General features: G+C 43.3%; 1 protein-coding gene and 1 non-coding gene across 6 annotated transcripts in view; both read right to left on the reverse strand.

Annotated features, from left to right (window-relative positions):
• Positions 1-13284, reverse strand: part of PDE10A (phosphodiesterase 10A) — a 618961-nt gene that overhangs the window by 63269 nt on the left and 542408 nt on the right. For all 5 annotated transcript variants that reach the window (XM_045500247.1, XM_045500245.1, XM_045500244.1 and 2 more), the window contains 3 exons: positions 10572-10714; positions 8007-8099; positions 5071-5257 (listed from right to left, as the gene is read on the reverse strand). In XM_045500247.1, coding sequence (XP_045356203.1) covers positions 5071-5257; positions 8007-8099; positions 10572-10714 — 423 coding nt within the window. The remainder of the gene's footprint in view (positions 1-5070; positions 5258-8006; positions 8100-10571; positions 10715-13284) is intronic.
• Positions 8534-8606, reverse strand: TRNAK-CUU. The gene has a single exon. It is a non-coding gene; the product is annotated as a tRNA-Lys (tRNA).

Raw genomic sequence — 13284 nt, forward strand, 5'->3', positions numbered from 1 at the left:
GGCAGCCCTCACGGAATAGCGAGGGCGGTCAGCTCGCCCTGCGCCACGACTGTCCTGCCTTTTATCTTTGGCACAGGGCTGGGATTCAAAACTCAAAGTCTTAAAAGCACAGGGCACCGCACGGACGTGCCCTCCTTCCTCTGGAGTCGAGCCTCTCCACTCGGTGCGACGTCCTCTGTCCCTGAGAAACGGTCCCACGCCTGCACAGCGTGCGGAATCTACGGTGTAGCACCGCTGAAGGCAGCAAAGGTTATATTTCCTCTGGGTGCGCTTCTGTCCCCTGCCGACAGAAGGCCTTTGGATGGCGCCTGCAGGGTCTTTTATCCTTGGGAGGCAATAAACCCTCTTCCAACAGTACTCCAGGAAGGGGACTGTTCTCTCCCAGTGTGCCCCGGAGATCCTATACGCTCCGGGGCCAACTCCCTCCTCCCCAGGAGCACAGGCCACAGCTCCGCCCCGGAGAAAGTCATGCACTTCTAAAACCTCACAGCTTGAGCTCCAAGCGCTGTTTGCAAAAGAGAACTGGGACACTCAGTACTTCTCGCTCTCCCGTCTGTGGGCCGAAGACGTTTTCCCCTTGTGCAAACTTCATGCCACACTGTCCCAATCCTTCCCTCTCTCTCTCCCTGTTGTCTCTCCACGGAAAGGGTTCCCTCCCCCTCCGTGGCACCGCCGTCTTTCTCTCCCCCAAATCATTTCCACGTACCTCCCACCTGTCACGCGGTCTCCCTCCAACTGTGGAGGTCCTTGGCCACTCTGCAGATCCACTTCCCGGGTGTTCTAAAAATCTGACCTCAATAGAGCCGTGTTTGAGGGACGAGGGAAGCCCAGGGTCCCCCTGCTTCTCTGCCATCTTAACTCCTCCCCAACTCAGGAGTGTTTAAACCGACAGTGATGCGTTCTTCAAGGAACACGTGGAATCCCAGATAGACCTTAAGAGGACGGATTTCTACCTCCTTAACTTCCACACATATACTCACCTAAAAATGACTTTTTTCCACCTCCCATTTCAAATTAACCCCTTCCTTAAATTGCTCTAGTATAAAAACCTCCTAAAACAAATGGAAATATAAAATATGGTATTAGTGAGATCTGATAATGGTTTCTAAAGCTTTCACAAAATATTGAAGGTAGACAGAAATAAATTTTCAGCCGATAGATCATTTAAAATAACTTTTTCCATATCTTAGCTCAGGTGGAATGCAAATGAAGAGAAATTGCTAAAATAAAATGCTTTCCGTCATTTCCTTATTAATGAAAGCAATACTTCAGGCCTCCTTGGAAAGAAAAGGGACAAGTAGGAATAAAATTGATGTTGAACAGTGGGAATCGAGTTTCTCAGTGTCAAAGAAGCAAGTTCCAAAGATGGCAATGAGATGGCTAGAAGGAATTCTGTGGTGTAAGAGCAGAGGTGTCAATACGTATCTCAGGGAAAGAGAGAAAGGGGAAGTGATTCCAGAGGCTTAGGTAAAATCTCTCTTCTCAAATGGTGAGAAAAAGGGAAAACGTTTCAGAGAAACCTGTCTGACAGCACCTTAACCAAACGAGGAAGTGAACGTCACCAAAGGATGTGTCCCTGCTCAGGGGATCTGCTGGGAACACATCAGCCTGTGAGAGTCCTGCCAAAATTATAACCTCAATATAATCGTGAGGAAACATCAGACAAGTCCAAATTAAGAAACACTCTACAAAATCACCAGCCTATATGCTTAAAAAATACCCAGGTCGTGAAAGGCCAAGAGTAAGGAATGGGTCCAGATGAAAGGATGCTAAAGAAGTCTGTAGTTTAGGGACGCCTGGGGGCTCAGTGGGTTAAGCGTCTGACTCCTGATTTCGACTCAGGTCACGATCTCAGGGCTCGTGAGTTCGAACCCACGTCGAGTTCTGCGCGGACAGCTGCGGAGCCTGCTTGGGACTCTCTCTCTCCCCCTTTCTCTCTCCCCCTCCTCTGCTCGTGCACTCTCTCTCTCTCTCTCTCTCCCAAAATAAATAAAATAAACATAAAAAAGAAGAAGTTTGTAGGTAAGATACCTGGCATAGGTTAGGGGCTGAATTTAGTCCCCAAATTCCTATGTTGAAACCTTAAATCTGTAGTGCCTGAGAACGTGACATGTTTGGAGACAGGGCCTTTAAGAGGCGATTAGGGTAAAATGAGGTCAAAAGGCTGGGCCTGAATTCGGTAGGACATGTGTCCTTCTGAGCAAAGGGGATCAGAACCCAGACACGCACAGGAGGAGGACCGTATGTAGACACAGGGAGAAGAGGGCCACCTAGAGACCAAGGAGAGAGGCCTCGGAAGAAACCGAAGTCACTGATACAATGGGACTTGGAGTTGCCAGACTGTGGCTGATCACTTCCTGTTGTCTAAGCCAGCCAGTCTACAGTGCGGGTCATGACAGTCCTAACAAACTTGTACAGTTCCAACAGGAATTTCTGGACTTTGAAATTCTGCAGGGGAAAAATGAGATGATGTACTTGTCTTTAGAAAATACAAACAAAAGTACTTGGGCGTTAGGGGACATTTTGTCTAAAACACGCTCTCAAACAGATCAGAGAAACACAACATCTATGAATGGGATGGAGAGAGAAGAAAGAAAGAAGGAAAGAAAGAACGAAAGAACGAACGAAAGAACGAAAGAAAGGAAGGAAGGAAGGAAGGAAGGAAGGAAGGAAGGAAGGAAGGAAGGAAAGAAGAAAATCAAGGTAAAAATGGCAACATACCAACACTGGGGAGCACAGGTAATGGTACGAGGGAACCTTTGTATTATTTTTGTAACGTCGCCTTCTGTCTGAAGTTATTTTAAAATAAGAAGTATAAAAAACTTACACTAAGCTTAGTTTCAGTCTAAAATAGGTAAAATGTATTTATAGGTATATTAACCGTTTTTTAAGCCACAGACATCTTATTAGGATAGAACAGTTTCCAATAATTGATATTTTTTACTTTTGATAATCATTTATCAAAATTTCGTAACATGCTTACTTTGATCACATAATGACATATATACTATAGCAAGCCAAAATTAGTTTTTAACACTTATTATACATGTTTTAGCTTATCTTAATAAATAAAACACTTTAAAGCATAAAACATGTTACATTAGATCAAACTTCTGTGGGGTACAGAAATACATATTCAGAGAGAGAAAAGAATGATGCTAGAGTTTACGATCATATGACCTTATTGTTATATATTTAAATGGACTATAAGGTTCTCAAGTTGCTACAGTAGATTCCACCAGAAACATTTAAAAAAAAACCCATAAAGGGGTGCCTGGGTGGCTCAGTCGGTTAAGTATCCAACTTCAGCTCAGGTCATGATCTCACAGTTTTGTGAGTTCGAGCCCCGTGTCGGGCTCTGTGCTGACAGCTGGGAGCCCGGAGCCTGCTTCAGATTCTGTGTCTCTGGCTCTCTCTGCCCCTCCCCTGCTCATGCTCTGTCTCTCTCTGTCTCGAAAATAAATAAAAACACTAAAGAAAATTTAAAAAACCAATATTCAGGATATACTAGAAATTATATTCTCTGCAACTTTTTAAAAAGTTTACTTATTTATTTTGGGGGGAGGGCAGAGAGAGAGACAGAGAATCCCAAGCAGACTCCGTGCTGTCAGTGTAGAGCCTGATGCAGGCCTTGAACTCACAAACTGTGAGATCATGACTTGAACCGAAATCAAGACTCGGGCACGTAACCAACTGAGCCCCCCAGAGGTCCCCTCTCTGCAACTTTTAAACTAAAGAAAACAAATGTAAGCCTGTCTATATATAAATATATATATATGTGTGTGTGTGTGTATATATATATATATATATATATATATATATTTATGAGAAATACAGGTACAGAAAATGTTTAAAGCAAAAAGTATTTGCCGGCTGTACTAATGTATTTCTGATGAACTGGGTGGCAGGAGAGGTCCCCGTGAGAGGGCACAGGGTGACGCAGAGGAGGGGTGTTCTTACTAAACAGCACTGAGTTGCATACGGTTGTCCCTAGTCACCAGAGTACTGCTTTTTGCCACTTTTGTTCCTAATCATCTCTCAGCTGTTTCCATCAGCTATGTGGCTGTCCCTATGGAACTCGAGGTTCTATCTCCAAAAGGTACACTTTTCCACATTAGTATGGTGGTAACTCCCATTTACATTGGTTTAGCTTTGTAAAAGGTTACAATTTTCCCGGACTTTTATTTATTTATTTATTTATTTATTTATTTATTTATTTATTATTTTTTTTTTCAACGTTTATTTATTTTTGGGACAGAGAGAGACAGAGCATGAACGGGGAGGGACAGAGAGAGAGGGAGACACAGAATCGGAAACAGGCTCCAGGCTCTGAGTCATCAGCCCAGAGCCCGACACGGGGCTCGAACTCCCGGACCGCGAGATCGTGACCTGGCTGAAGTCGGACGCTTAACTGACTGCGCCACCCAGGCGCCCCATTTCCCAGACTTTTAAATGCCAGTAATATCATTAAAGGATTATCAGAGTTTACCTAATACCAAATGTTTATCTCAGCTATTTTAAAGCGAGGCCTAAAAAACAAACGGAAACTCACTTAATAGATCATTCAGTGACCAGGGCACATGTGTTGTGGGGGGATCGAGTGCACTGACCCCTAATCTGACCACCATGCTGAGACGTGCCCCACGCGGTCTCACGAGGGGGACTGTCCCTGGGGGGTGTCAACACAGGAGTCATTGCCATCTTTTGTACAAGACTCTCCAATGCAGGACACATGACAAACAGTAAGGGCTTAGATAACATTTCCTTACTCATTTCAGTAGATACCGTGATAAGTAAACCTTATATTTGAACATTGCACCTTTACATAACCTCATTTTTGTTTTTATCAGATTCGTCTTGAAACAAATGCAAATTATTAGAAGAGTTTTTCTTTTTTTTTTTTTCCAAAGCATTTTAAGACTCTCCTGAAATATGTACAACCAGGAATCACTTTTCTGGGTTACGAAGGAAACGCTGGGGCGGGGAGGTGAAACCTTTCCACTGCTTTACCTAAAAGGGTTCAAAGTGGATACGGAGTAGTAAAAAGACATTTAAAACAGCGTCACTTACATTGGCACAGTGTAGGGCTAACGCACAGAAGACAGCAAACATCTTGAAGTTGTTCTCGTCCGTTTTCGAGAAGGCACTACCGCTCAGTTTGTTGACCATCTGCACCACGCCTATGACACTCCCCCGACTCACGATGGGCATGCACAGTATGTTCCGCGTGGTGTAGCCCGTGTACAAGTCCACTTCCCTGTGGTAGCATTCGAGAGCAAAACACACACACATACACACAGAAGAAAGTGAACTATACATTCCGTCATAAGTCTCAAGTGAGTTTTGCGATTTACATGCTTCCATTACAAAGAACTGTAATGGGGCCACTTAGCTTCTAAATTCAAGGACAGTGTGACATTCGGAAGTACTGAGCTAAAATCTTTTCAAACGCATCCTAACCAATTTGTTCTTTTATTTTCAAGAGTTTTTCAGGACAGTCTCGAGGGGGCTTTCAGTTTATCATCCGGTGTTGAGAATCCAGCATGGTCAGGTCAACACAGACAAACCGGATGCAGAGGAAAAAATATAATAAATTCGGTAAAATAGCATTCTTTTGGACTTGGCTGTATGTTATGAGAGATGTAACTTGCTAGTAAACAAACTTAAATGGGAGTTATCACCTTACGAATTTAGAGCAGGGGTCAGCACACTGCAGACTAGGGGCCAAAACAGCCCTCTGCTATTTTGTTAACACCTTTATTTCTTTAATGTGTATTTATTTATTCATATGAGAAAGAGAGAGAGAGAGAACGAGAGAGAACTAGAGAGCAGGGGAGGGGCAGAGAGAGAGGGAGAGACAGAATCCCAAGCAGGCTCCGCAGCTGTCAGCACAGAGCCTGATGTGGGGGCTCAAACTCACGATCCGTGAGATCATGACCTGAGCCGAAATCAAGAGTCAGACGCTTCACCGACGGAGCCCCCCGGGCGCCCCTGTTAACAGTTTTAATGGAACACAACCGCACCATTCTTGAATGGATTGTCACCACCCTGCAACACAGCTGAGGACTTGTGCCAGAGACGTTATGGCCCCAAATACTTACTAACTGATCCTTAATAGAAAATGTTTGCGGCCTCCTGATTTCGAGAAAATATTTTTTACAAATAGGACTCAGTTCCACAGACACAGCCAGACAGCTAGAGGCGGCCATTCGTGCCTGCTTCCTGCACTTAGAGTAATGTTTTGAGACCGATCCATATCGTAGCAGGTACCACGGTACAAATGGTCCAGCACCTCTCATGGCTGCGCGGTGTTCCAGGGTATGGAATATCCACTTTATTTACCCACTCACCAGTTCACGGATATTAGTATTTGCGGACAGCCAGTTTTTTGGCAATTGTCAAAAATGCTGTTTTGCAGATGTGCAGACAAATCTCTGGGTGGATACGTGTCGTTTTTCTGGATCCCTCGGAGTGCAGCCGACTGAGTGCGGTCAGTATATGCTTAACTCTACAAGAAACTGCAGAACTGTTCTCCACAGTGGCTGCACCTTTATCCATTCCCACCAGCAAAGTAGGAGAACCCAGGCTTCTCCACATCCTTGCCAGCACTTGCCGGGGCCACTTTTTAAAAACTATCCGTTCACACTGCTGTGTAACGCGATCTCATCGTCAAATTATATCTCCCTCACATCAGGCATCTTTTCATGTGTCTAATGGCCATTCATGCATCTTCTTTTGTGAAATGTTTGTTAAAATGTGGGGTTCTATTCATTACAGTAGAGGTATCCTATTACAACGGAAGAGTTGTTTACATATTCTGGAGATAGTATTTTGCCAGATTCAAGCTTTGCAAATATTTTCTCACAGTCTGTTGTTTGCCTTTTCATGGTTCTTAAAAGTTGACCCATAAAATTTTTATCTAACAGTTTTATAAATAAGGATATATAAATATTTTCAATGTTTAAGCGCTAAAATAATAAGTTTGGTTTTTTTTTTTGGAAAAAAACCTGAGATTTCCTACATGCTCGTAATTTATTGATAAAACATTACTAAGATAAAGTTGTGTTTATATACAAGTTGCACATGTTCGTCATTAATCAAGTTTCTGAAAAAAATGCTTACTGTTTATTTAATTGCCTCTTAAAGTAAACCAAATGTTTGAATTAATAGAACACTAACGTCAAAATATTTGAACTATTACTCCCTACCAGTCACAGCATCAATCTTGAGACTTTCAATTTTTAAGATTTGTTAAAATCAGATTATATAATTTGGTTTCTAATTCTCCTAAGAAACTCAAAACAAAATAAAAAACTTTTATAAGCCATCCAATATCCAACTTGAATGATATCTGATAAAAGCGGCAATCCATGGAACCCCTGCTTTCTGTCTGTTGCAAAGTTGCCCGATCTCTTATGAGTATTTTCTCTAATTTTAGACACATGCACACACACACACACACACACACACACACACACACCCTACAAAATAGGCATCACTGTACCATTTTAAAGATGAGAAAACTGAGACTCCAAGAGATAAAGTAACTCACTCCAGGTCACTCCAGAGTTAATTAATGATGGGACAGGGATTCCAAGGTAGGAAATTTCATCAGGAGAGGTTCCTGCCTTGTAAGGTACGGTTTGATGGAGAATATGCCCAGGAAAAAATGAGAACACTATAATAACAATAATAAAATGATAATAATAATAATAATAAAAACGAAAGCAGCCTTAGAAGTTTAAACTGCTCCTGTATAAATGTGTTTATCGCATCTTAATCTCCTGTAGCTGGATAGCATTAGTGGTTTGGAGTCCATCATTTTATAAATATCTGAAAACACTTGAGGACTGATAAGAGAGTTGGTTCAAAGAAAGTGTCACAGAGCGCCCAGGAGGAAGGACCTCACGGCGATGGCAGGTGGGGAACTGGGGGCGCGTCATTACAGAGGCTCCAGCCAAGTGGGACGTGACAGAGAGAAGGATGGGCCGTAAGCTGTTTCTTACCTGTTGAAGCGTGGGTCTGCATAGGCATCTGGAATGTTCAGGACTTCCCCTGTTCTTGCTACCTGACCAGCAATCCCTTTCTCAATTGAAAATCTGCAGATATAAAACCAGAGGGACATGCTAATTAAAATATAGATGATGTCAGATAATTCGGAACATGGAACATTTCACCACCCACTAAAGAGCAAGCGAAAAAGCATTGTTTTATTTTAAATACTCGCACTAATTTTACGTTTACGTACGTATTCAAAATCACATTAGGACATAATACGGAAAGATAAAGTAGAAAACCACTGAACGGTCATCACGGGAGAGCTTGTTGTAGGATATAATCCACGATACGTTAAACTACACTGGGTCACAAGTTGAAATTGAACAATGAACTAGCAGTCTCCTCTCATGACCAATAATAATCTTTTATAGTTGCAAAGCACCTTGTAATTTACAAGACGCAATATAAGTTTTCTTTAACTATTTATACCTATTTTTATTTATTTATTTATTTGTTAGTTTTTAAGTAGGCTCTATGCCCAGTACGGGGCTTGAACTCATGACCCTGAGATCAAGAGCCTCACGCTCTACCGACTGAGCCAGCCAGGCACTCCTGAACATAAATTTTCTTAACGAATTCTCACTGTGGTGTGAACGGAAGCCCATAAGGTTCAGTAATTTGTCAGTACTCCTAAAATACTGGTGGCACAACAGAAACGAGGTCCACACCAGTACATGTCCCACCACACCACACATATAGCCAAACTCATAGGTTACACGAGAGTTTACACCTGACTTGAGACACTACGCAGGACTAGGACTTGAAGGCATTTATAACACAAGCGCTGCCTAAAAATAACACAACTTACAACATCTAGTATCTTCAATTCTCTAATTTGCCAAATTTAAAACGGTCAAAATGCACGCTTTCTTTGATTACCCTTAATTATGTTTTGATATATCAGCGTTTTCTTTTACAAATATATTCTCATTTTATAGTTTTCTCGTTGTGATATCATCATAACTCATGCGCTCGTTTCAAAATTAGTTAAGAAAGATGTCTACAGTCTACGATATCTACAGATTTCAAAAGCTGGAAAATAATTTTCGTAATGTTACATTTTCGACATTATAGGAAATCACTGTTCCTGAAATAAAGCTCAACTTTAAGGCTGTTCCCTAGGGGAAAAAATAAAAGGAAAGTCGACACAAAAGAGAATGAACTTTCTTAAAAGAGCAAAAAATGAAACCAACATTGCATAGAAAGCAAGCTTGTTTCGTCCTGGTTTTCTTGCGCCTCGAGCAAGACGAACAGAACAAATTAGACGGCTGTAGGAAAAGAGTGTTAGAACCATTTCATGATTTATGCCTGATTTTCCTGCTTGGCTGCCTCTGTCAGCGGAGGCCCTGGCAAGGCAGGCGCTCACATACACGGCTGGCATCAGCTGGCCACTGGAGCGAGCGCGGCCGGCACATTCCCCTCACTGTCTCTCCCAGGCCCGTCCACGCAAACTCCGAGTGACCGTCTCCAAAAGGAGATCGATACCAGCACCGTTAAGGGACACTGAGCCTTCGGCAAGAGAACTCCCTTTACCTAAATGACTACATGCAGACTGACTTACTGAGGGGCTAAAAAGCAAATACACCAGAAATAGAACAAGTAAAAATAACAAATCTAAACAGTGCCACGACTTCGGACTGCGAATCCGTGAGTGTGGAATGCAGGGCCCGGCACAGAAGGGGAAGTGCTCAGGGGCAGGGGCAGTGGCGAGGCCTGGTTCGGGGCCACACGCATGTTTCTGGCACCTGATCCGCTCTCTTACATGACAGACCAAAGAAGAGCAGAACTTAGTTCGTGAGGAATTGTGTTTTCCTACGGCGTTTGCAACCACCAGAGCGCCTTACGCCCTTGCATGGAAAAACGGTTGCACGAGACGTATAAGCAAAGGAACGCAAGGACGATCTCTGGGCGTCAGTGACGGTGCTTCCCGCAGCGGTTCAGATTGTGCGACCTGACTGTGGCAGGCACGCCTCACAGTCAGACCCCATTCCGTCCATTTAAGCGACGGCAGCTGCCACTTAAGGAACAAAGAAGGCTGTAGTTTCCAGATGCAGCGGGCGTGTGCTATCTGACTGACCACACCAGCTGTTTGGTTACGGACTCGTGTGCTTAAGTCATTCAGTCTACCAGGTCCATTTCCGCTACGGTCTGGACGCTGAGACCGCCGTCGGCGATACCCCGCCGCTCCTACACAGAGGACCTGCAGACTCCAGGTGGGATGTTCCTTTACCTACCTGGGAGCACTAGTAAGTTTTTCCAACATGATTTCCAAAAGGACCGCCTCCGGAAGACGGCATTTCCAGGAGTGACGCTAAAGCTTCCTAGGCGCGGTTTCGCTGGCACTGCAATGTCATTCCCAGAAGTACTACCTTCAGGAGGCGGGTCCTGGTGGGAATGATATCACAGTATGACAAGTACTGTCAGCATACCTGTGAACAGGCACAGAAAGGTGGGTAACGGAACACCTGCACAGCCGCACTCGCAGTATAGGGACATTCTACTTCTAGCTGTACCTGATTTCTTTGGTCTTCTTGAAGACAGGTTTTCCTTCCTTTTCCTCTCCGATATCAAAAAGGTCTGAATATAACTCCTTGTTCTTATGGTCTACCTGGAAAAGTGCACAACGGTCGGCATTCACCAGATTTTTTGCATATATCTAAAGACAAACGATAAAGCGAGAGTGAGCCGACGAGAAATTCAGAGTTTAAAGGCAAACGTTATCAGACATAAATCTAAATGTCAGCTGACCTATACTCCACCTGGGCAGCAAATGAGCGTGGTAACTAAACAAATAGGAGGATATAAACACTCTGTTAATGTGCTGACACCGGCCGGCACCGATACGGACAAAGAAACAGCCGCGGGGTATGCACGTCGTGCTGTTGCCGACGGCAGGGGTCTCGAAGGGGCTGGAACGCAGTTACCGGCCCCGCCCCCTCAGAGCCCTTCCCTCACGCCGGTCCCTCTTCCAGAACCTCTGGGCTTACCCTTGTGCCCCCCCAGGGTGAGCCATTCTGCCAGGCTGGTATTTGCGACACGTCGGTCGTGAACAAAATACGAAACGTAATCTCTCGTGAGGTTCGTGTTCACGTTTGTTGCCCCTACTTGCTGCACTGATGATCCTGTGTAATTATTACTAAGCGTTTCCCGGGTGCCCACACGTTTACACACTCCGGGTGCCTTGATTCACTTAATCCTCACGGTAATAACATTAAGTCAGGGAGCATTTTCATCTCCACTTTACGTGTGAGGACAACTGAGGCAGGAGGTAACTCCTCACCCACTATCCCATGGCTAGTAAATGGCAGACCGCGTGTTTGAACTCGTGCTAGCTATTTTCATGGCCTGGCTCTTGTAATAAAAACACCCTTTTCCATTTCTAACTGGAACACTCTTCACTTTGTCATTCACTTGTTCATCAGTCTCTTTCCGCAGTTACTTCTTTAATGCTAACATATCTCACTGACCCTGCCGGGTCGGGACTACGGTTGGAGAATTCCGGCAACCTCAGACCCCAGATTGTAGACTTGAGATTTATTCCTCGGAGAAAAAGAGCTGATTCTTGGAGAAAAACAGCCATCACAAAAGTCTGTGCAAGAGGGACATGGGCCACCTTGTGGCCACCGGAAAATATATAATCTCATGTGGAACTACTTTATTGATTTAATGAAAAGAAGTCAGCATGGGTTAGATACACTGGTTCATCTCATATCATATACTTGTCTTTATAGATTGTACTCATTCACTGAGTTCAGGCTGTGCCAGGGACTGATTTTACTGCATATTAAGATTATGAGAACTTGACAGTTTGTCTCTTTCCATTAGCCTGTGAGTTCTGGGACAGCAGAAGCTGCTTCTTTTTCCCACAGTATTGCAAATGCCCAGCACAAGGCCTAGAGTAGAGGTCAGCTAACTAAGTCCATCAGCCAAAGCCAGGCCATTGCCTGTTTTTATAAATAAAATTTTATTGGGAAAGGATTATGTTCATTCCTTTACGCAATGTTTAAGGCTGCTACAATAGCAGAGCTCAGTGTCTGCAATAGCGTTTGGCCCAGGAGCATAAAACTTTACCAGAAAGGTTTGCCAACCCTTAGGTTAAAACACATAAGCCTTCCGTAACCCAAGAAGTCTCAATAAATATTGGAGGAAGGATGAACGACATCAAGTTAGGGAGACAGTAATGGGACTGTGTTTTGGCAAACGGAAGAATCGCCCATTTATTCTGCAAACTCATGGTATCTTGAACTTTTAAATAATAATAATGGTCCTGAACTATTAGTGATTACATTATTAAAAGCAAAATTTGCATCCCTACTGACTAGGTCATGTTAAATGCTTAATACTTTGGCACGTACTTATGTTAATAACTATAAAAATCTAAACAGAACGGCCAATTTTCTAGAAAAGTGAGTTGACCAGTAATTGAAAAATCTGAGCAGAAATAGAATAATAGGGCTCCTGGGTGGCTCAGTCAGTTAAGAATCTGACTCTTGGTTTCGGCTCAGGTCATGATCTCACAGTGCGTGAGACTGAGGCCTGTGTCGGGCTCTGAGGGGACAGCGCGGAGCCTGCTTGGGATTATCTCTCTCCCTCTCTCTCTCTGCCCCTCTGTTTATTTCTCTCAAAGTAAATAAACATTAAAAAAAAAAGAAGAAACAGAGTAATACAGACAATTGAAAAATTGTCAAAGCATTATCCCCATAAAAGGCATCAGGCCCAAATGATCTCAAATATGAATCACTTAAGAATCTTCAACAAATAAATTTCCACCCTATGTTCAGAAAGAACACAAGTTTTTCGGTTATTTTCGAAGCCCTGCTATACCACTGATACTGAAAATTAACAAAGATACTATAAAAAAGCAAATCACAGACCAATTTACCTTGGAACCCAGAGAAAACTCATAAATTAAAATTTCAGTAAATCAGACTTAGGAATTAACGTATTATAATATTTAAAAACTATTCAGAACTGTTCAGTATCATAAACTCTAATATTTCATAATAGCAATAAAACGAAGAGATGATACAATTATCTTCATGTCGCCAAAAAGGCACGTGAAGCAATTCAGCCATCCTTCACGATAAAAACTTTGGTCAAGTGAAACCGAAGACCGGATCCACGCGCACACGTGTGTATGTGTACGTCTCTACCCACGTCCTAAGCCCCTACAATGTCTGGCTTTGACAACCCACGGGGCCACACCCGGTGGACCCACAGCGCTAT

The sequence above is a fragment of the Leopardus geoffroyi genome, chromosome B2 (assembly GCF_018350155.1).
Source record: "Leopardus geoffroyi isolate Oge1 chromosome B2, O.geoffroyi_Oge1_pat1.0, whole genome shotgun sequence".
Lineage (NCBI taxonomy): Eukaryota > Metazoa > Chordata > Mammalia > Carnivora > Felidae > Leopardus > Leopardus geoffroyi.